Source organism: Panthera leo, chromosome D3 (assembly GCF_018350215.1).
Source record: "Panthera leo isolate Ple1 chromosome D3, P.leo_Ple1_pat1.1, whole genome shotgun sequence".
In the NCBI taxonomy this organism is placed as follows: Eukaryota; Metazoa; Chordata; class Mammalia; order Carnivora; family Felidae; genus Panthera; species Panthera leo.
Genome location: NC_056690.1, coordinates 6,347,321 through 6,372,989, shown reverse-complemented (window position 1 = coordinate 6,372,989; position 25,669 = coordinate 6,347,321). Strand labels below are relative to the sequence as shown.

At 41.8% G+C, this 25,669-nt stretch overlaps 1 protein-coding gene across 3 annotated transcripts in view; it reads right to left on the bottom strand.

The window, feature by feature from the left end:
* SBNO1 (strawberry notch homolog 1) overlaps positions 1-21,228 on the bottom strand; it is a 53,640-nt gene extending 32,412 nt beyond the window's left edge. Inside the window, exons 1-6 of one of the 3 annotated variants that reach the window (XM_042909479.1) lie at positions 21,083-21,228; positions 13,149-13,280; positions 12,323-12,427; positions 10,076-10,388; positions 6,335-6,435; positions 2,188-2,284 (exon numbers count right to left, since the gene is read on the bottom strand). In XM_042909479.1, the coding sequence (XP_042765413.1) occupies positions 2,188-2,284; positions 6,335-6,435; positions 10,076-10,388; positions 12,323-12,427; positions 13,149-13,280 (748 nt within the window). In that variant the 5' untranslated portion in view covers positions 21,083-21,228. The remainder of the gene's footprint in view (positions 1-2,187; positions 2,285-6,334; positions 6,436-10,075; positions 10,389-12,322; positions 12,428-13,148; positions 13,281-21,082) is intronic. The other 2 variants (XM_042909481.1, XM_042909480.1) reach the window with 2 other exon arrangements.
* Positions 21,229-25,669: the final 4,441 nt, after the last annotated feature.

Here is a 25,669-nt window from a genome sequence, read left to right as displayed (position 1 = left end):
TAAACAGAGATCAGCAAACCTTTTCTATATATGGTCAGACAATAAATATTTCCAGCTTTGCAGAGTATCTGGTGTTACTGAACATCGGTATTGTAGCAAAGTAAAAGCAGCCATAGCCAATAAATAAATAAACTCACGCGCATGGTTATGTTCCAATAAAACTTTATAAAAACAAGCAAAAGTCCAAATTTAGTTTGCTGACTTTGGTTTCAAGGGCCACGGATAAACTCTCAATCCTTTTATGAACTATTATGGGTGGGAGGGGGAAACTACCCATTTCGGATACCACAACCTGAAGTTCGTAGTTTAAAAATTTATACAGGTATGTAAGTATATGTGTATGTATTATTTTTAAGTAGCTTCCACATCCAACGTGGGGCTCGAACTTACAACTCTGAAATCAAAAGCTACATGTTCTACCAGCTGAGCAAGCCAAGTGCTCTTTAAAGTTCGTCAAAAAACAATTATTTTAACCAATTTGACAGTAAATTTCATATATTAAAAAAATAAAAAATTAAAAAAAATTAAAAAAACCAATTATTTTTACTGTATGTTCACTAACTTGGATTTCAATTAAAAAATAAAATTTAATTAAAAAAATTGTTTTTCTTTTACTTCTAAAGTTCATTTTAGGGGCACCTGGGTAGCTCAATCAGGTGTCTGACTCCTGGGTTTCAGCTCAGGTTTCAGTTCTCACAGTTTATGACATTAAGTCCCGAGTCGGGTTCTGTACTAACACCATGCACCTGCTTGGGGGTTCCCTCTCTCCCTGTCCTTCCCTGGCTCGCTCTCTCAAAATACATAAACTTAAATAAATAAATAGAGACACCTGGGTGGCTCAGTAGGTTGAGCGTCCAATGTCGGCTCAGGTCACGATCTCATGATTCATGGGTTCAAGGCCCCACACATCCAGCACTCTGCTGTCAGTGTGGAGCCCGCTTTGGATTCTCTATTCCTCTCTCTTTCTGCACCTTCTCCTGTCCCACTCACATGCATACACGCTCTCTCTCAAAAATAAACATTAAAAATAAATAACTTCTGGGGCGCCTGGGTGGCGCAGTCGGTTAAGCGTCCGACTTCAGCCAGGTCACGATCTCGCGGTCTGTGAGTTCGAGCCCCGCGTCAGGCTCTGGGCTGATGGCTCGGAGCCTGGAGCCTGTTTCCGATTCTGTGTCTCCCTCTCTCTCTGCCCCTCCCCCGTTCATGCTCTGTCTCTCTCTGTCCCAAAAATAAAAAAAAAAAAAAAAAAAAAAAAAAAAACAAAAAACGTTGAAAATAAAAATAAATAACTTCTTTTTAAATGGCCAGAAAATTATGGGAGCTTGAAGTCCATACACAGTTGGTAAACAGATTTTTTAGTTCAAGTGGTAATATTAGTGGCTTTTTATAGAAACTCAGAGTACATAAAAGATTCTAGCCATGTGTATATTTTTTCCATCTTATCACCACCATATAATGAGAGTGAACATTTTTTTTTTTTGAGAGGGAGGGAGTACATGCTCGAGGCAGGAGGGAGGTGGGGAGAGGGAGAATCTCAAGCAAGCTCCATGCCGAACTGAAGCCCCACTGGGCTCAAATGCACAACCATGAGATCGTGACCTGAGTGAACCTAAATCAAGAGTCGGGCACTTAACCAACTGAGCCACCCAAAGTGAACATTTTTCTACCAAAGTTAAAAACTATTAATTTTCAGTTTGACATAGTACAATGGTCACTAAAAAAATAAAACATGGTTGTTATGCCAAAAAGGGAGAAATGTTAATGTACACTATTGAAATAAATAGCACATTGTATTTTTAAGATTCCCATGCTTTTGTTTGCATAAAGTATATAAAGCTAAGGTACAGACTTACGCCTCTATAATTCACTGTGATTTTATACCTGCTGCTGACATGAGCAAAATTAACTTGAAACAAAATAAAGCCCAAGCTTTTTTCCTTAGTTTTAAAGGACTTCAACCCAAAACAGTTTTAACTTTCTGTAGGAAAAAATACACCAGTAAAATTTTCACCTAGATATTTTAAAACCTGTAATAGTTTAAAACAGATTACAAGGCTCACACTTGTCAAATTCCAAGGTACCCAATATTGATAGATCCTAATCGGTAATAACATGTGTGGGAAAGTTACTTAAGTTCAAGAGGAACCCAAAAGTCTTTCATCATTTTGACAAATCCCAAAGACATACGTTTTATTGGCATATATTCTGCGTAGGTTTCTGCATGACCCATTTCTTCTTCATCTTCCTCCTCTGGTTCATCTTCCTCTTTCACAACAGGGACCTTCTGTAACATAGAGCATAATCAGAGACTGGAGGTCCAGCCAACACACAGGAAAACTCCTCTGTAGGAACACTAGCAATCTTCAGTCTTGGAAACATGACATTCCTCTTCTATGTTCCCTCAAAGCTGGATCATACTTTGGTTCTTCCGTGCTTCTCTGATGAGCAAAGATAATCCATGCCCTACTCTCAGCTCTAACGCACCGCTGGGTCACGTCAGGGCTCCACCTTCCTTCCAGTCACTACCTCTCAAACTACTCTCCCCTTTGCCTACCACCCTCCCTGATGCCCAGAACTCTTTCTAACCTTAGTCCTTGTCAGTTCCAGGAAGAGAAGGACCAAAAGGCTTAGGAAGGAAGGTGGATGAGCCCCAGCAGCTCATCCTACAACATCAATGGCAGAAACCACTGAAGCCACACATCCCACCCTCATTTTAGCGAACCTTCACGTCACCTGTCTTCTCTCCCTCGGACACTGAAACTAAAACCCCAGAAAACTCTGGATTTAAAGGTTCTTCTGAAGGACGGAGCGTTTACTTCAGACATCTGTGTCTCCACAAACACAACAATCACATATAAGAAAGCCTTATCACTTACTCTCTAATCCTTGGCACACGTGAAAATGAAATGGGGAGCTATTAGTTAAGTACACCAGGAAAACTAGAATAAAGCCAGACTGTCCTAGACAACTTGTGTGAATGGTTACCAATCACATGTTCCTTTTTTTCTTCATAGAATCTTAAAGGAGGAGCGGTAGGGAGAAATAGGGGAATAGAAAGCCCCTGAACAAGCCTCTTTTCACTACAAGTAAACCAACACCAAAGATATTTATTAATGTGCTTGTTCAAGAAAGACTATAGAGAAAAATCTGTGAAATCCAGTATATCCAGAAAAGAGGGGGAAAAAAAAAAAGAGAGAGAGAAGCCAGTCAGGCCCTACAGGCAACGCCAAGGATAACAAAACATCGAAAGGTAAGGACAGGCTCTTCGATTTCTTTATATTTTGTCTAGAGTTATGATGGCAAACAGATGCTCAATAAAAGTGGGAAGGAAGAGGGAGATGGTAGATAAACATCCAATCAACATCAATCCATGGAATCCTTAGGAAAAAAATCCAAAAAAGTTCCGAATATTCTTAGAAAGTATGCCAAAATAAAACTCAATTTCAGAAACCGGAGACAAAGTGGGGTTGGCAAAGAAACACATACAAATCCTCATTCTGCTGTTAATTTGTGTGGCCTTGCTTAAATCACTTAAATTCTGTGTCTTCCCCATCCCACCTTCAGCCCTTTCCTCACGTTATCAAATAAGACTAGGGGACCTGGGGAGCTCAGTGGGTTGGGCTTCCGACTTCAGGTCATGATCTCCCAGTTCGTGAGTTCAAGCCCCATATCGGGCTCTCTGCTGTCAGTGCAGAGCCCGCTTCAGATCCTGTCCTCCTCTCTCAGCTCCTCCCCCACTCATGCTCTCTCTCTCAAAAATAAATAAAACACAAAACATTGAAAAAAAAAAAAAGAATGCATACTATGCTAAATGACCAGCCTCCTTCCTTCTCCCTCTATCTTATCTTCCCTTACCTGAATTAAAAAAAAAAATCACCAAGAGTGTTAACTGGAAGATAAGCTGGTCTACTGTCTGGTCACAAAATCCAGGGACAGACAGGTAAATTTCAAAGCCAATAAAAAGGCAACTGAGCTTGTCCCCAAGCTTCAAGTCAAGGAGATAAATGAGGGGGAGTGGGGAGACTGTGGTACCTGCAGAACGCCCACCCAACACACAAAGTCCACGTTCCTACTCAGCCAGGAGCCTGTTTAGGTGGGAATGTGGGCCCATGGTCGTCAGGTACTCCTGTTTTTCAGGAGAACCTGGAAATCAGAGGATTTTTATGTGGTAGCAACAAATTCAAATTTTTTCAAAATACTGTGGAGTCCCACCCAACAAAACACATCTGTCAACTGGCTTTGGTCCACAGTCTACCAGTTTGTGATCTCTGCCAGAGATACAGATTTTTTTTTTTTTTTAAAGTAAGCTCTATGCCCAGTGTGGGGCCAGAACTCAAGACCTCAAGATCAAGAGTCACATGCTCCACGGACTGAGCCAGTCAGGCGCCCGTTAGATGTTTCTTTCTTTTTTTTTTTTTTAAAGTTTACTGGTTTTGAGGGAGAGAGAGAGAGGAGGGACGGAGAGAATGAGTAGGATAGGAGCAGAGAGAGAGAGAGAGAGAGAGAGAGAGAAATTCCAAGCAAGCTCCACGCTGTCAGCACAGAGCCCGACGTGGGGCTTGAACCCACAAACTGGGGGATCATGACCTGAGCCAAAGCTGGATGCTAAACCAACCGAGCCACCCAGGTGCCCCTCTTTTTTTTTTAATATTTATTTCTGAGAGAGAGAGAAAAAGCACGAGCGGGGGAGGGGCAGAGAGAGAAGGAGACAGAGTATCTGAAGCGTGCTCTGTGCAGAGAGCCCCATGCAGGGCTTGAACTCACGAATCGAGAGATCATGACCTGAGCTGAAGCCACCCAGGCACTCCCTGTTAGAGGTTTCTTAACTGCAAGGACAACAAAGAACTTCTGGCATATTATGGGCAAACATAAGCTGAACTGGGAACCTGAGTACTACATACATTTTTTAAAGAAAAACGCAATCTCAGGGTACGTAGGTGGCTCAGTTGGTTAAGTGTCAGACTTGGGTTCAGTCATGATCTCCTGGTTCATGAGTTCGAGCCATGCACGGGGCTATCTGCTGTCAGAACAGAGCCCGCTTGGGATCTTCTGTCCCCCATTCTCTGCCCCTCCCTGGCTGGTTCTCTCTCTCTCAAAAATAAACTTAAAAAAAATTAAAAAAAAAAAGAAAAAAGAAAAACGCAATTGTATTTTCTAAAAATCAACTTCCATGTAAGTTGCTGGCACACAACTATTAAGTAAACTGGGTCCGGCCAGCATTCACTCTCCTAGTCCCTGTTCAAAACCTCAGGCACAGACGGCTGCGCTGTGTCTCCAGTTCCTTATTCCGTCCCCAAGTCTTAGCAATCCTCTGGTATTGTTACATGTTTTCCTTTTGTTCTTCCCTCTCACCTTGTTCCAATCATTCTCTTTGTAGTCCCCCAGGTTTAATTTCTAATACTTCCTTCTGGAGTACTTAGCCAAAGGGTCTCCCCCCCACCAGCCCATCCTGAGTCACTAACAGGATCCTCCACTTCCGGTGGCCCCGACTGGTGCTGCACCAAGTCCAAATCTTTCAAACTCAACTCAGAACCCTCCAAAGTGCCAAATCCAACTATTCGAACTTCCTCATGGCTTACGGTCACCTAAACATATAGCCACCGCCTCCGTGCCAATGCATTAGCATTCCTAAAATGCCCTCCTACAGTCTCTCCAAACTCAACACCCAATCTCCATTATATCTCTGCCACAAAATGAAATCGTCGCAGGCCATTTGAGTCCAGGGAGACCTCCTCTTCCTCCAAAGTCATAACCCTAATTGTGACTGTCCCAATGTACTTTTTGCTGTACCTTCTATTACCACTTACACCATGTGCTTGTCAAACTGTGTGATTATGGAAGGGGGAACCACGTAGCATACCTCTTGAACAAACCCACCACACACATGCAGTGTTAGACACAGCAATGAAATAAATGTACAGAATTAGTTAACCCAAAACATACAACATTTCCAAACTATAAGGAAAAAGATTACTTGTAACTAGAACATTATATGATCTGACAGCTCAGAACTAGCCATACATGCAAGTTCAATCCTAAAATGGACCGTTATCCAACACTTTTGGTTAACTCGCATTGTCTTTGTCTACCAGATGAGATCCACAAAAAAAGGATGTGAGGACCGCGTGTAATACTACACCCTATCAAATATGCAAGTTATTATCACCTTGTTCAGTAGGTTAGTTTACTGCAGTGAGATTTAATGCTTACTCATTAGTTTATGCAGTTGAGTAGCCCCCCTTCACCCCAAAAAAGTTTTCTGAGGGTTGTTTTAGAGTACTTTTAGCCAAGTGTACTTCCATAACACAATACAGATACAGCTTTTAAAACTCACCATGGTTGGGGAAAAACTCCTCATTTTCATGTCGTTTATCCATATTCTTGCTACTTCTTTATTCGAAGACTCCTTCTTTACTGTACCATTGCTTACATCAGCTGAGGGGGAGAGTCATTACATTTTAGAACGATTTCTGAATTTCTTTTCCAACGGTTTTTTAAAAACTCAGTAGTTTACCCACTTCACAAACGAAAAAATACCGATCTGCTTATCACTACCTTAAATTAAGCATAAGGATAAAAACACGCAAGGCAATGTGTTATCGTGGAGGTAAGAATTAACCTTAGAAAACAAGTTACCTTAAACGGATATGCGTGTACAGGAAACGTGAAAACTATCAAAAAGACACCTTAATCAGAATATCTGATAGTTTCTTTCAACACAAACACCAAGAGCTAGCATTACTTTGGGACACTTCACTTGGTTCATCAAAAAACCCCACAAAACTTGGTATTATCACCAAGACAGAATCAATCTCACCTGAGTTGATGATACTTGCTTTCAAGGCAAAATAATTCTTTCTTGGAAGGAAAAAAGAAAAAAATTTGGAAATTCTACATTCCTCCTCTCCTCAAAGATCCGAACAATGAATTTTTTCTTCTTCTATACCAGTGGTTTGCAAACTCTTTTTACACACAGCAAGAGAACTGAATCCTTCAACTCGAGTACTAGGCCAAGGAGAACTTCTTGACTGAGGAGTCTAGAGCCCCGTAACCAGCCTACATCCCTGAAGTGCTCGCTTCAGGTACCTGGGATCCTTGAGACCACAGTGTGACAATCACAGCAGGAGGACTGACCGGATCGGATCTATTCTACCAAAAGATAGGGAGTGTTTGGAGGCCTGTCACTTGGGACTCCAAAATAACAAAGTGTTAACAAAATAAGGAGATCAGAACAGAGATAACGGATTTATCTGTTTAACGTTAACTGTGGGAGAGCCAGTGAACAGTTCAGAGTTACAGAAGCGGACTCAGAACCCAGAGACCCAAACAGCTCATGGCTCCAAAAGGCGCAACACCCATAGCTAAGTGAGGGAGGAACATGCAAAATCTTGCTCTTTGCAGTTTCATACTTTTATTGTTCTTCCCCTTTAGTAAAAAGATGATCCTCTGCTACAACACAAAAGTATGCTTATCTTCGGCATTCACTTACATGTTTCTTTTTCAGCCCTGGTCTAGTCTGACGGTTTCTCAGGCTTCCACACAAAGATGGCCTTGATTTGTACTCTTTTGTCTTTTTAAAATTACTCCACTGGATGTGGTAGATGTTACTGTACTTACTAAGTATTACTGGATCAGCTCCAAACCTATCCTGTTTTGTTTTGCTTTCTGAACTTCCCTCACAATAACACAGTCTTCTTTACATTATGAGGACACGTGCTCTGAGGGGTAGAATGCTCAGAAAGCCACTCAAAAAAGCAGCAGTATTTCCTCAAACCCAAAAACTTTTAATGAAAGTTGCTTCCAAAACTGATCACCCCACCCCACCCCTAAGTCTCCCAAGAGCCATCCCAGATGCTGCCCTGCACCCCAGCCAGGTCAGGGCCACGGTCCTGCTCTCCATGGCAGAAAATAAAAATCTGTCCTAAGGCAGTTAAAATTATTTTTCAGTTGGCATCCAGCTGCCAGGCTGCAGTTAGTTCAGGACAATGACCTTGAGTAAACTATAACCATAAAGCCACAATGGTATGGACTCAAAGAAAAGATTAAATAATTTGATATTTTTAATTGCATCTCTCACTGGAGACAAAGTTAGTTCTACATCGCGCTACAAACACTTTTTGACCACTGCTTTCGAACGCCCCAGCCTTCTTCTTTATAAACATAAGCACAACTTCCAAGCAGTCAATTCTGTCCCTAAATTATATATTGGTCTATATCAGGTATTAGAACTTATTTAGTTCCCACAATTAGAAATACAAATACCTTTTTCCTTTGGAAAAAGGAACTGTACAATACCTATCACCTCATTCCAAAACCCTAATAAGATGCTATTTATGTGCCAGTATAAATCATCAGGAACCTCCATTCTACCTCCTTAATCCAAACATACAATAATCCCAAGGAAATCTACTTTAAAAAAAGGCACCAATTCCTATGCTAAAAACTATACAATAGTGGTCAGCTCAGACTATGACTGAGGTCAGTTACCATTTCCAACAGTGCCTGCCATGGTACTGTTACATAAAAGGCACTCAAATAGGGGCGCCTGGGTGGCTCAGTCGGTTAAGCGGCCGACTTCGGCTCAGGTCATGATCTTGCAGTTCGTGAGTTCGAGCCCCGTGTTGGGCTCTGTGCTGACAGCTCAGAGCCTGGAGCCTGTTTCAGATTCTGTGTCTCCCTCTCTCTGACCCTCCCCCGTTCATGCTCTGTCTCTCTCTGTCTCAAAAATAAATAAACGTTAAAAAAAAAAAATTTTTTTTTAAATAATAATAAAAAAAAAAGGCACTCATATATATTTCAGCAGAATGTAGAGGGAAGGAAAGAATATCCCTCTTAAGAGTTCACATTTTTCAGTTTCTAAAACTATACTACTAAAATATGACATTGCTAAAATTTTTAAAAACACCAATTAATTCTATTTTACCCTTAAAAATTACCTTAATACACTAAACACGAAGCTTCCTCTGAATGTTCCACTTAAAACTGTAACCTCTTCCTGCCCTGTACCCCATTTTCTATTTCTTTCCACAGAGCTTGTCCGTATCAGACGTACTGTATAACTTATTTTGTTTATTGTCTGCATCTCTCCACTAGGATGCAAGCTCCATGAGAGCAGAGATTCCAACAGTTTTTCTCCCAGCCATAGCCTCAAAACCCCAGAACAGTACTTGGCATATAGAAGGCACTCAATAAATATTCGTTGAATAAATGAGCAACAACAAACTCCAAAGATAAACTACAAAATCTATATTCTTTATGCATAAATGAACTCTTTAAAAATGTAATCAAACCACTGTGGAACTTTTTCCTGTTAAACCTTATCCTTAAGATATTCTGGATTAGCTAGTGGTGATGGTTTAACAACTGTGAATATACTATAATCTACTCAACCGTATACTTTAAAAAGGTAAAATTTATCATATGCACGTTATATTTCAATAAGGCTGTTTTTTTAGAAAGTTATTATGTGGGTGCTCATTCTTCAAAAAAAATGCAGTAAATTATTTTATAATGAAAACATATGTATTTTAAAAGGGAATTTACTAAATACACGACTATCCACAAGCAATGAAGCCAGTGACAGGCAAAATCAAAAAGCTGTAAAAGTCACAGTAAAGCAGTAAAGTATCAGTTTAAAGCCAGTTACCTCACACATGGTCCAAGGACCACCAGCAATAACACCTCCAAAAAGCTTGTTAGAAAAATGCAGAATCTTGGGCCCTACCCAGACCTACTGAATCTGATTCTGGCTGTGAACAAGATCACATAAAGTTTGAGAAGCACAGATTTAAAGGACCAAGAAAGTGTTAACCAGTTATTCCCAGTATATAAAACCAGTATCTCATGGTGTTAATGATTGTAGCCACCTGGAAATTTCATATTTTACTTCAAGGTAAATGCTAAGGCTTCTAAATTTCTTCCTCCTTTGTACTGTATAAATACTGTAATTGTACAGAGTCATGCAGACATCTCCTTCCTGCCCAGTTCTTTTAAGACCCAAGCAAACCCTTAAAAACACACTGACCTATCTTACCTCAGGGAGACAGGTGACACCATAGAAAACAGAAAGACTTACTAGCTGCTGTTGCAACTGGCTGAGCAATATTAGCTGGTGGCTTCAGTTTCATGAGTTCGTTCAGACTATTATTTTTTAGTAGATCCTTCAGCTGAACCTGGTCTTTTGAGGGTGCAGAGGTCATGGCATTTCGTACTGCTGGTGCTGAGACTGAAGGGCGTGTGTTTGCAGTAGTCTGGATAAACTTTGTTAATGTGATGGTCTGCCTATTCGTTGTTACAGGTGGTGTTTTAGTCATCACAATTGTAGACCCCAAGGTCGGAAGCTGATTTATTTGATTCAGCACAAATGTTGTAGTAGATGGAGGCTGCTGCTATAAAAGAAAACCATAACACATCAGACCACTGAGAAGTACTTTACTCTCTAACACAGCCTAGATCCACACACATGGAAGGCCATTTAAAAATCTAAAACTAGAGGCTCAGTCAGTTGAGTGTCTGACTCTTGATTTCAGCTCAGGTCATGATCCCAGAGTCATGGGATCGAGCCTGATGTCTGCATGGAACCTGCTTGAGATTCTTTCTCCCTCTGCCCCCTCCCCTTGCTCACTCCCTCTCTAAAATTAAAAAAAAAAAAAAAAAAATGGGGGGGGGGCACCTGAGTGGCTCACTCAGTTAAGCATCCAACACTTGGTTTGGTTCAGGTCATGATCTCATGGTTTGTGGATTCAAGCCGCGCACTGGGCTCTGTGAACGTGCTTGGGATTCTCGCTGTGTCCCTTCCCTGCTCCCATGCGTGCACATGTATGGGCTCTCTCCCTCTCTCAAAATAAATAAACATTTAAAAGTTAATAATAAAAAAATAAAATTTAAAACTGACTTTCTTACCAAACTATTGGTGCTGTATTTTTAATTAAATATGCCTAACTATAAACTACCAAGTTAAAACACACCATTTTGAGGGGGAAAAAAAAGGTATAGTAGTAGTGTGACATTTTCTATAACTGTCAGGGGCAGCAAGCATAAAATAGGACTATCCCAAGCAAGCTGTGATGTATTGCAACCCTATATAATACAAGGGCTAGGAAGAGAAAGTATTTCTAATCCCAGCACTGCCTCAACTAGGTCAATAACCTTAAGCAAATCACTTCACCCCTGGAGGCCCAGGCTCTCTGAAGTCCATTTTCCATTTCTAACATTCTGTGATTCTTATACAATGTTTTCTTTGCTATCATACAGACTATACCAACATTTAGAACTTAAAAGAGAAAACTACCAAGCAGCATTTTTTTTTTTGAAGATTTTACTTTTAAGTAATCTCTGCACCCAATGTGTGACTTGATCTCATGACCCCGAGATCAAGAGTCCCATGCTCTATTGACTGAGCCAGCCAGGCAACCCCAAGCAACATTTTAAATACCTATCTTGCATGAATGATCGAGGGAATCCACCAATATCATTAATATCAAACATTGGTGATAATACAGGTACCACCTCTGAGCCTAAGAAAAACCATATAGCATTTTATTTTTTATAGTTGGGGGGTGGGGAGGGAACATTAGAAGCTGGACAAAAATGCAGGAAAAAAAAGTCAAAGATTTGAGAATGATAAAATATCTGTGATCTTAAACGACTGAAGTACAACTGAGTATTTTTATAAATTTCAGTCTATTTCTACTTCCTTCCCTCTTCAAAGTATTTGGTATTTTTCCATGACTCCTATAATAAGAATTTTGTAGGCTGCCACTTATCCCCCCTTTTTTAAAGCAGGGAACTCTTTTAAAGATTTAAGTAATCTCTACACACAATATGGGGATCAAACTCACAACCCTCACATGCTTTTCCAACTGAGCCAACCAGGCGTCCCAACACTTACCACTTTCAAATAAAACCCTCGACAATAATTTATCATAATTATCAAATTTTTACACCACTAGGCTTAAGTTCATAAATGCTACGTTTAAGGTAAACTCTGTATTTAAAGCACAATTATGATCACATAATGGACAAAAGCTGAAATAAACAAGGAAAAATTAAGTGCAGTGGGTTAATGTGTAGTTCACAAATTTTATATCATTTACAATGAGTAAATTCAAAAAATTTTCTGTTTTGTCCTAATTGTCTTTTGATCAACATAGCTACCAGAAGAATGAAAGCATTATTTTAGCAAGTAGGATGTGAGAGTAGCATATTGGAAAGCAGCAAAAAGCAGAACCAGTAAAATAAAAATGACTTCATATTATAGGTTATTTTCTGACTATGATCCTAAACCATTTCAGTAACAATGTCAAATGTAAATCGTTCTTACCCTAACATTTAACAGTGCTGGAGTAGGTACTGTCTCTTGTTCTGGTTTAACAGGAACTGCTGCTTCGGTCTCCAAACCCAATTCTAATGCACTAAGTGGCACTGACTGGGGAGAAAATAACATCAGAGAAACAAATAAAATATGATGGGAGTGAACTGTTTTAAGAACCAAAGATGTATTCATTTTATTAAAACAACAAAAACAAAAAAGTTTTACCCTCAAAAAAATATGATACCAAGTATAAAGTAATAATCTTTCCAAGTACAACATCTTCACAAAATTATGCTAACACCAGAATCTTATTTTAACTTTCAGAGAAAGCATATAGTGAAACCTCAGAAGGTCCCCAAGAAGTACAAAGACAACTAGTAAGGAAATTAACAACCCTCCCACAAGAACTCTAAATAATACGTCTCTCTTATATAAATATATATGTATATCAGAGCAGAAAATGTCTTAATTTTTCACTGCAAAAATGTCCCTCTCATGAATGAAGACTAATAACATAAAAATAACATGCACATGCATATTTAAAATTATGTCTTGGGGCGCCTGGGTGTCTTAGTCAGTTGAGTGTCCGACTTGGGCTCAGGTTATGATCTCATGGCTCAGTTTGCGGGTTTGATCCCTGCATCAGGCTCCCAGAACCCACTTAGGATCCTCTGTCTCCCTCTCTCTCTGCCCCTCCCTAACCCACTTACACACGTGCGCTCTCTCAAAAATAAACATTAAAAAAATTTTTTTAATGTATCTTAATACCTATTTCTGTAAGTAGAAATGAAATTTAAGCCATCTACTTTTTACAGAGGCTTTGGAAAACTCTTACCTGCTGAACTGGAGGAGTAGGTGTTGGAGTTGCAAGCCCTGCATCTCCACCATCAATATCAAAGAGGTCATTCGGACTAATTCCACTCTCACTCAAAGCAGCAAGCAGTAAATCTTGCCCTGGCTCCACCATCTTTAGAACAAAAGATTTAATGTTAACATAAAAAACTTAAAATGACAATTAACTCTCTTCTAAATATAAATGAACATTTTCTACTAGATCCATTCACTTGATATTTATGAAGAACCTGTTACATATCAAGTAAGAACGACTAACGAGAAATAGTCTCTGATTCCAAAAAATTCACAAGATGGAAAGGACAGAGAAATATGTAAAACACAGCAAGAGTATTTGTGTACAAAATGCGGTGGGAACAGAAAAGGAATGTTAAACTTGGCCTGGGGAGAGAGGGGACAAAGACGACCGGGAACTACTGAGTCTCAAGGAAGAAATCACCAGGTGGGGAAGCATCTTCTGCACAGTGCATTACAATTTATGGAGGCATGAAAGACATTAGTACTTTAAGAACAACGTTTATGAGTAATTTACCATTGGTACGGAAGCTCAGAACAGAAATCCAAGGCTCAGATAGGTGATGACGAGAGATGAGGAAAATGTCACCCACAACCTTCTATACAATGCTAGAGAGTTCACTTAATCCCGTGGGTGGTGGGGGTCACTGAAGAGTTATCAGATAGAAGACTGCAGAACACAGTCAGATTTGTGACAGGTTACTCCACAGAAGTATGGAAGCAAACTGAGAATGGGTAGAATAAGACCAGAAGCAGAGACACATTTTAGGAAACCGCTACACACACCAAGAGAGAGATGATGTGCTATAATAACAGTGTGGAAAGAAGGGGGGATGGATTCCAAGATATTTAGGAAGGACAATCCATAAGGCTAAGTTTATACAGAAGCTCTTAAGATCAAAGAAAATATGAAATACACAAAAAGCATGAATTGATGGACGATTAGAGATAAGCCAACACAAAGTGAAAAAATAAGCATTTGAGCCCAGGAGACCCAAAAAGGAGTTATATGGTTTAGTAGGGGAAAATGAAGCAAGCAAATACATCTCAGGTTTGGGTTTTCCAACTGTACTCTAAGGAACCAATGTACTTTGATCCAATGTATCAAAGTAATTTAGCACCAAAACAGATTTTTATCCATTTTGTAGAGGGAAAAAAACAACTTTCTCAATTTTTAACTTTTGTCATTATCTGAAATAACCAATTTACATACATAAACACGGGGAAAAAAAATGACTGTACTTGTTTTTCTCAAAACACTAATTTCATGTTACATAAATATACTAATTTTCAGCTAGTTCATTTGTTCTCAGGCTGTGTGACAGAATTAAATGCCAGTGTTTTCATTATGTCCTACTAAAAGAAAGGTGTTAGTCACCATGACCATGACTTCCAATGTGCAGAAATACTGTTTCAAATGAAAGCAAGATACTTAACAGAGAAATCCTCTACTAGGTAGGCCTATGTCACAGGAGCCTAAGTATCAATTAGAAAGAAGTTCTAACAGAAACATGAATGAGTTTAAGATAGAAACCACAGATACCCAGAAATGAAACTAAGGGCAGACTGTTTAAAGAGGGTCTTAAACAGCCCCAAGGAAGAAGAGATAAGCCGAATGAGATTCCCCCAAAATTTTTCAGAAAAAGGAAAAGAAGTCTTTGGAATACATTTTGAGCAGGAAGGAGGACAGAAAGGAAACTGACAACTAAGTATCTTTTACAAAGCTCACAGTGTTAGGCTCTTCATGTACACTATGAGCCCACAACAACCCCGAAAAAGGTAGGTATTATAATTCCAGAGATGAAACTGAGGCGCGGAAAGCTTATATTACCTACACCTACCCAGATCTAGATTGTTCAAACTCCCAAAGCCCATGCATTCTCGAAATTTCCAATGAATAGATCAAGAAGTCAATGTTGCTAACCTAAGAAGTTTCAATACTTAACTTTGGAATAAATGCCAGTTTGAGATTAAAATCAGAAGGAAGACAGATTATTGCACAGCAAGATGGAAACGGTATGAAGGGAATGAACAGAGGAGACAAATAGGAGAAATGTCCCAATGAAGATGTAAAATAAATAGCTGACCATATTTTACAAACTAATCCTAGTAATGTAGTACAAACATGTACTGAGAGCTAAGCCAATGCTTTAGAAACATTTTCAGGGGCGCTCGTGTGGCTCAGCCAGTTAAGTATCTGACTCTTGGTTTCGACTGAGGTCATGATCTCACGGTTTGTGGGTTCAAGCCCCACATCCAGCTCTATGCTGACGACACAGAACCTACTTGAGATTCTCTCTCCTTCACTCTGTACCTACCCTGCTCACTCGAAGTAAATAAACATTTAAAAATAAAAAATAAATAAAAACATTTTCAATCCAGTGACCTGGGTGAATGTGTGGTGGTCCTGATCTGCTTGCTATGACTAATCCTGACCTAGATTGATTGATAACACTCCAGAAACTATCAAAATGTCATCTTTTTAAAGTCAATATTAGAAATAATGATTTACTCACGTTTGAAATAAAAATACATTGTTTTGAACCAGTGACACCTAAACTACAGACCAAAGAACGCTTGGGAGGCCAAGGGATCCATTAATCCACTAGAGGCACACCAAGCCCTAACTAATTATACTAAAAAGTGTAAAAACATCATTAATGAAAAAAAATCATTGAAAAGCATTACTAAATTCATGAGAGGTTTTTGAAACATATTTTCTGAACAGTGAGAATTGAAAGTACAAAAATATTATCAGGGAAGGGAAAAATTTGGGAAAAACTTGGTATTTTTACAAGAAATAACAGCACAATTATAAATAACACTCAATGACCTACTGAAAATTCATTCACAGGAATAACAATTCGAGACCTCTAACCTCAGTAGTGACTTAGTAATGACAATGACTTTTACAAGCTGTTAATGAAGGAGATTTTAGGTTTATATACATCTTATACACAAAATCTAGGGATCTTTTTTTTTTTTTTTTTAATGTTTATTTTTGAAAGAGAGACAGAGCATGATGGGGAAGGGGCACTCAGAATCCGAAGACACAGAATCCGAAGCAGGCTCCAGGCTCTGAGCTGTCAGCACAGAGCCTGATGCGGGGCTCGAACCCACAAGCCATGAGATCATGACCTGAGCCCAAGTAGGACACCCAACTGACTGAGCCACCCAGGCGCCCCTAGGGATCCTTTCTTAGTCAACTGGGCACAAATTCTTTACTTGCACTTTTTTGGAGTGAAAAAGGGGGAAAGGGATATGGAGGAACATCTAATGCCATTCTCTAATGCCATTAGGCAATACTCTTAATATTTACTTTTCCTATTCTGAAACTATTACAGACTCACAGAATTTCAGTGTTCAGGTGAAAAGAGCTCTTAAAAAGGTTATATTATTCAATCTTCTCCTCACCTTACAAGTAAGATTTATTGAGAGGAAAAACAACAATTTTACTTTGAACCCTTTAAATACAATATAAATGCAAATACTGTTAGGTAGATATAAGAGAACTGTGTTACAGTGTATCTAACAAAGGATTTCGTAGACCTTAGGTGAAGTTTAACATGTAGCAATGTTTTAACAAACCCCAAAATTGCTAACCTCAGAGTGACTCTATCTGAAACAATGAACAAAAGGTTCCATTTCTATCATAAATAAACACATTCAAAAATACCACCTATTTCAAAATAGTACACCTATGAAAGCATCTACGATAAATAAGAAACAAGGACACAGTAGTAGAAATGAAGAGCCATCCTTGGCAGGAAGAGAATCCTGAGAAACAACAGCCAATCAGAAGAATGCAAGGGTACAGTTCCCACCGAGAATACCAACACTGAAACCTATCAACCAGGACAAGATTGCTCTTGTTGAGACCTAAAGCAGATCTTTATAGCTCTGGGCAGATACAAGGGGTCTATCTGTAGCAGTGGCAAGTGTGCAGACAATGGGGTCAAACAATATCTGGGTTCAAATCCTGGCTACATCATCCACTAGTAGTATAATACGGTCAGATAATAACTTATGTGATCAAGTAATAACTTGTTTCCTCAAATGGGAATAAAAAGAGAACCTATTTTACAGGATTGCTGTTGCATAAATGTTACATTACTAGCTATTAAATATCATTTGGATAAATATTAGTATCACGTCAAAAATACAGGTTTTCTTCCACATCACTGATCCAACGCTTTATTCCCTAAAATACAACTTTACTTGTGGGCAATCTATTCAATAACTTCCACATTAGTTCTATAAAACACGAGTTCCTTTTTACCTGTAAGTGTCACATATTCAATTTGTCCAGCTAATCAGTTAGGTTGCCTAGAGGAGACTGGTAGACCTCTTTATGTAAAGCAAGTATCTTTCTTTGCCTGAACTAATAACAAACAGGACTTTTCTCCTTAACAACGCTAAGTATGTCTGCCTTTTAACTCCGCTTCAACTTTGCTTTTACAAAGCCCACACGTAACGAATGACATTTAGTTTAAGAAGTTGAAGGATAATGATCCACTCAGAATTTAGCTAATATAATCTATGAACAAGGTATTTATTCAGTGTCTACTGAATGCAATTCCTTAATTAAGAACATCAGGAGAGGGGCGCCTGGGTGGCTCCGTTGGTTAAGTGTCCAACTCTTGGTTTCAGCTCAGGTCATGATCTCACGTTTTGTGAGTTCAAAGCCCCACATCAGGCTCTGCGCTGACAGAGCCTTGCTCAGGCTCTGGGGAGCCTTGCTTGGGATTCTCTCTCCCTCTCTCTCTCTATCCCTTTCACACATGCATACTCTCTCGCTCTCTCTTCCTCTCTCAAAATAAATAAATGAAACAACAACAAAAAAAAGAACATCACGAGATACAAAAGATAATATAAAAAATTCATTAACAAGGATTTTCATTACCTTGAGGAATATAATTTGTATTTTTTAATAGCTATTTTTCAAGGGAGCAATTGATCACTGAAGTTTGCCTCTTCCTGCTCTCACTACAAAACTTATAGGAAGAATGGATTCACAAAGGAATGTGCAGATAACAAAATTTCAAATATGCTTTACAAAAAAACACATGAAAGAATGGAGGGGGTGGGACAACTTTCTTGATTACCATCATCAAACCCAGATGGTTAGACACCTTGAGATTTACTACAGTGTTGATTTTTTTTCTCTTTTAACCCTCCAGATAACCCATGAATAAATATTACCTGTTATCCCTTTGTCACAGATAAAAACTGAGCCTTAGAGAGATGAACTGTAACAAGGTAACAACAAAGCAAGCATGGAGCAGAATTAGAAACCTAGGAGCTCTGACCCCACATCCCCCCAAGATACTGTACTCTTAACCCTAGAACATATTTTTCAATCTGCTGGTCACACCACAGTGAGTTGTCAAGTCAATTCAGTGTATCATGATCAGCATTCTTAAATATTTCAATACAGAACAGAAAACTAGCGCAGAGTGCGTAGAGAGGATAAACATTTCACGACATGACTTTTTCAGTTCCGTGTGTGCGTATATACTAGATCACAACGTAAAACATGTCATTATGTTTACACAACGTAAAAATACCACGGGATGCAGTAAAAAGGTTTCAAAATCACTACTCTGTACTATACACTGCCTCCCAAGAATTAAATAAGCAAGTTAACTTGATGGGTTTTGTACTGTACTCATAAAACCAGAGTTCCTGCTCTTCAAGAGCCTATCTTTCCATCTACACAAAATTTCAGTGGTATCCCAAGTCTGTCCTAATAAGTTCAACGACATCAAAGTCAATCTTCAGTATTAAAAAAAAAAAAAAAAAAGACAACTGCAAAAACTTTAGGATCCTATCATTTTGGTAACTACTTAGCTATTTCATGTGAAAGCAGTTCTTCTCAGAAAGTATCTTTACACTAATTTTAGGCAGACAAAGCACGGGAACTGAGAGACTCATGAAGTCAGGGTACCTGCAAGACCAGATCTCAGATCCGAGCGTTCAGGACCTTCACAGGAGGCAAGTCTCAAATCAAAGCTCAATTTAGAAACTAAGAAACGCAGAAATATATCTGCAGCCGGAGTCTTTGAGATGAATCATTTTAAAAAGCATGAAAGAATCTCCACACTGTCCGTTTTTAAGCAGTACGTGATTTCAGCAAAGCCCTTAAGTAAAACTGCCAGACACTTAACAGCATCCAATGAATGAATGAATGAACGGGACTGTCAGCCACCAACTAAGCCTCCCCTTCTAATACTTACACGAGCTAGAGTAAAATTCACTTAAAATTCTATAGACAACTGTGTGTAATTAAGTTAGCCTGGGGGACAAAAGAGCAGAAGCCAAAAGAATATAGATGTTTTTCCAGATAAAGGAAATTCTGGAAGCAGCTTCTTGAAACACAAAAATGAAACGTTCCCTTGCTCTCAAAATCACTGTCCGATGCAAGGCACCCGTGCCAAATTCTGCATTTTGTCCTAGAGATTCCATACAAACTGTCTTTGGGGCAATGATCCTGGCTTTCCCCGCAGCTTAGGGAAAAAAAATCACTTGATTGCCGTAAAAATAATGGGGGAAAGGAACCCCTTCGCACTGTTAGCTGGCTCGTGTCTCCGAGTCTACCTGCTCCAGGGCAACTCCGGATTTGACAGCTTTCTAGACCCTCCTGGCCGACTCCGTACAAGCCCTACTTCGTCCCTAATCATGGCTGTCTAGAAAAAAAAAAAAAAAAATACAAACAAACAACCATTTAACCCAACATAAACCGCTAATGATCAACTCTCAAAGGTCAAAGGGGACCCAGCTTTTAACCTTCCCTCAGCAACACGTGTTTAGTACAAACTTCCGGGTGCGGTTACAATTGGCTGCGCAATTCAATGGATAAAAACGTTGCTTTATTGGACTCTCGTTTTCTTGGCCCGTCTCTCCCCACGTTTCTCAACCAGCGACTCCCCAAAACAAAAGCTTCCTACAGTAAACGGAGCCCGCACAGAAAAAGGGCTTCTCTGTGCGAGGATCAAGTTAGTGGTCCGCAAACATTAACCAAACAGCCGCACAAAGCCGGGCTGGAAAGGGGAGGAGCTGGATCGCCAGGGTCAGGAAAGAAACAATCACAAGGGTTCGGGCACATCCAAGTCTCCTCGGCGGTTAAACCGATCCCAACCCACTTCAGGGAAACCACCAGCAAGCACTGGTTTGGGGAACTTTAGATGCTCGTTACGCCAAGCACTCTCAGGGTAAGCAAATCCGCAACCGCCTTTCTCTGCATAGATGCTTAGGGTCTGGGAGGCGAGCGAGCCTGAGACAAAATTAACCTGATCGCTCGGTGAGGCTTGAAGGTGGCCCCCACGTGTCCCACGAATCGCTTCGACACCCTGAGAGCCAGGTAATCGGGAAACTGCGGGTGTGGGGTCCAGATTCGGGGCGCTCCCATCGCCTCCCGCACTCGTCGCAAGCCGGGGGCAAGCCTCCGACAGGAGGACTTTTGAAGGATTGCGGAGCTCACTTTCCTGCGGGTCCGGGACCTCGCAGTCCTCGAGTGGAGCGGGGAAAGCAAGGGGGGCGACCCAAGTAGAGTCGGAGCCGGAGTCCGCAGACCTTGCCTCCCCGCCCAAACTGGGTGCCTCCGGCCCGGGACAGCGGGGCCCCCGGGGCCCGAGAGCCCCACGCGCAGAGACCGCAGGGCCCGGCGCTGACGGGCGGAGGAAGCGAGTGCGGCGGGGCTGCTGCTGGGACCGTGGCCCCGAGAACCCTGGGGCGCGCAGCTGAGGGGGCGAAGAGGGGCGAGGGAGGCCCCAAGCCGGGGTGAGGTGGCTGCCCCCCCCCCCAGCCCGGCCCCACACGGCCCCCTGAGGAGGGTGGGAGTGGGAGGCTGGCTGTCCGGGAGGGGGAGTGTGGAAGCAGAAGAGAGCTAAGGAGAGGACTTACTTTCCCCGCGGGATCCGACGCCGGAACAGCTTCTCCCGGGTGGCGAGAGCTTGAAGAACTAGAGGCGACTGGAGCGGAGGCGGCGGTGGCGGCGGCAGCAGCGGCGTCCGGCTCTGCCTACCTCCCCGCCGCCATCTTGACGCCCCTCCCCCCGGCCCCCCCGCCCCGCCGGAGGGGAGGGGGTGGGGCGACGGACGAGGCGCCGCGCGCACGCAGCGCGCGCCGCGCGCCCCACGTGACTTCCTCCCTTCCCCCCCCCCACCCGCTCCCCAGCGCCCCCCTCCGCCCCGCCTCCCTCCTAGGTGAAGGAAGATGATTTCCCCCCCCCATCTTGACCGCCCCCTGCCTTCGCTGCCAAGCACGGACTCCGCCGGCCCCAGCCGACCCGGTACCAGTGGTTGGATCCAAGAGAATTCCGGAACCCAAACGGTCCTTTACCGCGTCTCCGGGGTGGGCGAGGGGTGAGGGGGCCGGGTTTCCGAGAAGGGGGAGGGGGGAAGGCGAAGGCCTCTTGGAAGAGTCACGTGTCTACTGCTTCCGCCGGCGCTCAAACACCTCGCGAGAATTCCGTTCCCCCTCCCTTTCTGCCCCGCGGGCCGTCGGGAGGAAGGTCCGCACTCTGGTTTTGCCACGAGGAGGTCAGCCGGTGGGCCGGGCGCATGCGTCCCACACCTGCTTTCAAAAGTCGGGCTAGGAGGGGCCCGAAGCTATTTTCAAAACCTTTTGGTGTGTGGCTTCGGCCCAGGAAGTTACCTAGTGGCGTCTCTATCACTTTGGAAAGCTCTTCATTACCCAGTCAATCCGAGAAAAAAAATATTCGCTTATTCTTTGCTTGTTAGGCTCGCTCAAAGCACTTTATTCAATATGAAACCGCAGTATAACTCGGAGACCTTCGGCTGGTCCACTGTCATTATCATACCCTAAGGAGTGTGAGCAGAGTCAGCCCCATTTCTTTTTTCTGAACCATTGCTCTTGATTAATGATTGCTGCAGAAAAGGTTTGTCCCCACCACCTCTCGCTTCCTTATTTTCTTCTCCTTCCCCTTATTCTTACCACTACTACTATTATTATTGTTCTTATTAAATGACCTGACAGAATAAACAAATTAACTTCATGGTAACCCTTTTGTAAAGTCATTCTGAATGCTGTTTGACTCCGTTGCTTAGGTAATAGGCACGCCTGGGTGAGTCTTGCCCCCTACTGGCGGCGCATCCCGCTCGCCTTGCGTTGAAAACCCAAGTCCCCAAAACACTTGGAGGTTAAGGTGTGAGCTCCTCAGGAGAAAGTAGAGGGAAAGTGGGGAGGAAAAAAAAGTAGTCATGGCAAGATGATTATGAATCTTCCAACTGGGCGTTTATATACCTAAGTATGTGTCATATATGTATATATATATATTCATATAAGTGAACATTTTAAATTGCTGACTAATTACTTTGCTTTCACTATTTCATTTCATCCTTACACACAAAGAAACCTGGTAAAGGTAAAAAGGATAAAACTAGTCCCATAAGAACAAGGCCCTCATGTGTCCTGTTCACTGCTGGCCACTAGACTAGCCCTAGTTTCTGGTCTAGTGTAGATGACACCAAACAAGCCATGACAAATCTGTCAAATTATGAAAAGACAAGGAAATGAAAGGAGAAAGGATGCAGAAAAAAAAAATCTGAAACACTGTATTTAATGAATCAGTGTCTTCTGAGCATGACTGGTACAATTTGGTTTCCAAGTGGCCCTCAAACTCTAGCTGCACGCTAGGACTAGGTAAATACTAGGTTCCAAAAAGTGGAGGTCTGACCTAGAAACCCCCACCTTTAGAGATATTTTCTGAGCATCCAAGCCAGGTCCTTGCTGCCAGATCTGCATAATCTCCTTCTCTGGGACCAAAGTAAGAGATGGTATTTCAGGAGATATTGCAATATAACCGTGTATTTGCACACAATGTCACACACAAGGTTATTCACTGCAGCATTATTTGTAGAATCAAACGATGGGAAACAAACTAAATGTCTTTGAGGAAAGGACTGGTTAACTGAACTGGGGTACTTTCCTACAGTGAAAAACAGTTGTTCAAGAGAATGAAGCACCTCTATCTATGAGTACGTATAATAATATATTTTGCTTGCGTGTACACATAGAGCATCTCAGAATGACAATGCAAGTAGCAGTTGTATCGGGATGGGAGTCAAGCTACTGAGGACCGGAAGCAGGAGGAAGACGTATTGGGTCCACCCAGAACAGAGATGCTATTGGAAGCAGCTAATTCAGAAACAAAACCAAACCCTGTTGAGGCATGGTATTGACTTCTCCATGGCTGTTAAAACTGCACTTCTCACTCCATTCAACAAGTATTTATTGAGCCCTTACTATGGGCCAGGTACATTGTTAGAAATTAGGGGCACAAATGTAAGAAAACCAAATGAAAATAGAGACGGGGATGGTTCCTACCCATAGATTAATGTCCTTACAGTGTTGGGGCACCTGGGTGGCTCAGTTGTTTAAGTGTCCAACTTTGGCTCAGGTCATGATCTCATGGTCCATGGGTTCGAGCCCTGTGTTGGGCTCTGTGCTGATAGCTCAGGGCCTGGAGACTGCTTCAGATCCTGTGTCTCCCTCTCTCTCTTCTTCCCCCACTGGTACTCTGTCTCTCTCAAAAATAAATAATCATTAAAAAATTGTTTAATATCCCTACATTGTAGTGGGTGTTAATCCAAAAATTACACAAAATGTAAACTTGTAATTGTGACACTGTTACAAAGAAGCTAACAGCCTATTACAGAGGGATTTGACCTCACCAGAGGACTCAAAAGCTGCCTCCTTGAGGAAGTGGGAAAAGTAGGTATTAAGTGGGCAAAGAGAAGAGGGAACTGCATTTCAAGAAGAGGAAACAGCACATGCAAATGTCCTGAAACAGGTAGGAGCAAAGCAAGGAGAAGCGACAGTAACAAGGCAAGCGCACGAGTCATTAAGACAGACGTCTCTCAGCTCCAAACCCAGGCTTCTCTAGTCTGTATCGTGATGCGCAAAACCACATTTCTGCTCTGCCAGCTGTTTCAGTGTTTGTTTCTGCAACAGGGAGTGCCAGAGGGAGACGACAAAGCTGGAGGAGGAGAAAGTTTCCTGTGGACGTCATCCCAACAACACTTCTTCACCCTAGCAGCTGCCTCTCCTTCCTGTAGCAGCAGCTCTCCTCAGTGTCCCCCAGGCCTGCGGGATAGTCCCACCAAACCCTCCTCTCAGGGGGCGGGACCAGCAGGACCCTCCACAGGGCCACCCTGTAAGGTCTGAGATGCTGGCACCAGCTGAGCAGAGCTCCCTCCTTGGAGTTTAGGTCTGAGCAACACGGGTCCCTCTTTTGTGTTTCTAAGTTTAATGACCACCAACCCCTTCCCTGCATCCCCGTAGCCCAAGTGGTGGGAGCTGCTTCCTGCAGCTGGAGAGGTGATGTCTTAAAGTTCTCTTTTCACCCTTTCAGGTCACCTAGTTAACCAGCTTAGACCCAGTTAACAGTTCTTTACATTAATGGATCTCTATTCAAAACCCGGTGTAGTTTCGGCCTCCTGTCTGAACCTTGATTGACATAGCAAGAAACAGGGAATTATCAGTAGGATTATAAAAATAGATGAAGGTCATTCTCCAAGAGCATTTTGTAACTGAGTTTGGACTTTATTCTGTAGGCTACAGGGAGCTCAGAAGCCTGTTATGCAGAGAGCTGCCATGGTTGGCTAGACATTCTAGAATATCACTCTGGGAGCAGTGTAGCAGAGGGATCTAAGAACTGGGCTGCAGATATGAGGACTAGATAGATCGAGAGAAGGTAAGAACAGAAGGTGATATGGAGCAAAATTCTGTTGAGCAAAAGAAGAGGTCCAGGTTCAAGAGATATTTAGGAGATAAAGCCAACGACACACAGTGTCGTTGTACAACACACTATAGTGTGTACACTATAGTGTGTTGTACAACAGCCCTAGTTGTATAGGGGTTGTGAGGAGGGAGGAGTCTATAATGAAGCCTCAGTTTCTCTCTCCGGAACCTAGGTAGATAATAGTGCCACAGCTGAAACTATGACCTCAGGAAGACCAACATGTGAAGAGGAAGACAATGAGTTTGGCTTTAGATAATGGAGAAAGTTTTGCTTATCTATTACTATGTAACAAACACCCCCAAACCTAATGACTTAACCACCATTTTGGTTTTTTCTCACGCTGCAAGCTGGAGATGCTGGCAGGATGCTGGAATAGCTGTTTCTCTCTCTCCCTGTGGTCTCTCCAGTTGCCTCATGGTTCTTACCTGGTGGCTCTGGGCTCCCAAAAACACAAAAGCAGAAGCTTACAGCCTCTCTTGAATTTTAGGCTTGCAACTGACCAAGTGATGTTTCCATCACATTCTGTCAATTAACAAGGCCGCACAAGATTCAAGGAAAGACAACACAAGGGTACGAAGGGGTGGGAAGGGCTGACTGGCTCAGTTGGTAGAGCATGCAACTCTTGATCTTGGGTTGTGAGTTCAAACCCCACATTGGGTGTAGAGATTACTTGAAAATACAATAATCTTTTTTTTTTTTTTAAATGTTTATTTTGAGAGACAGCA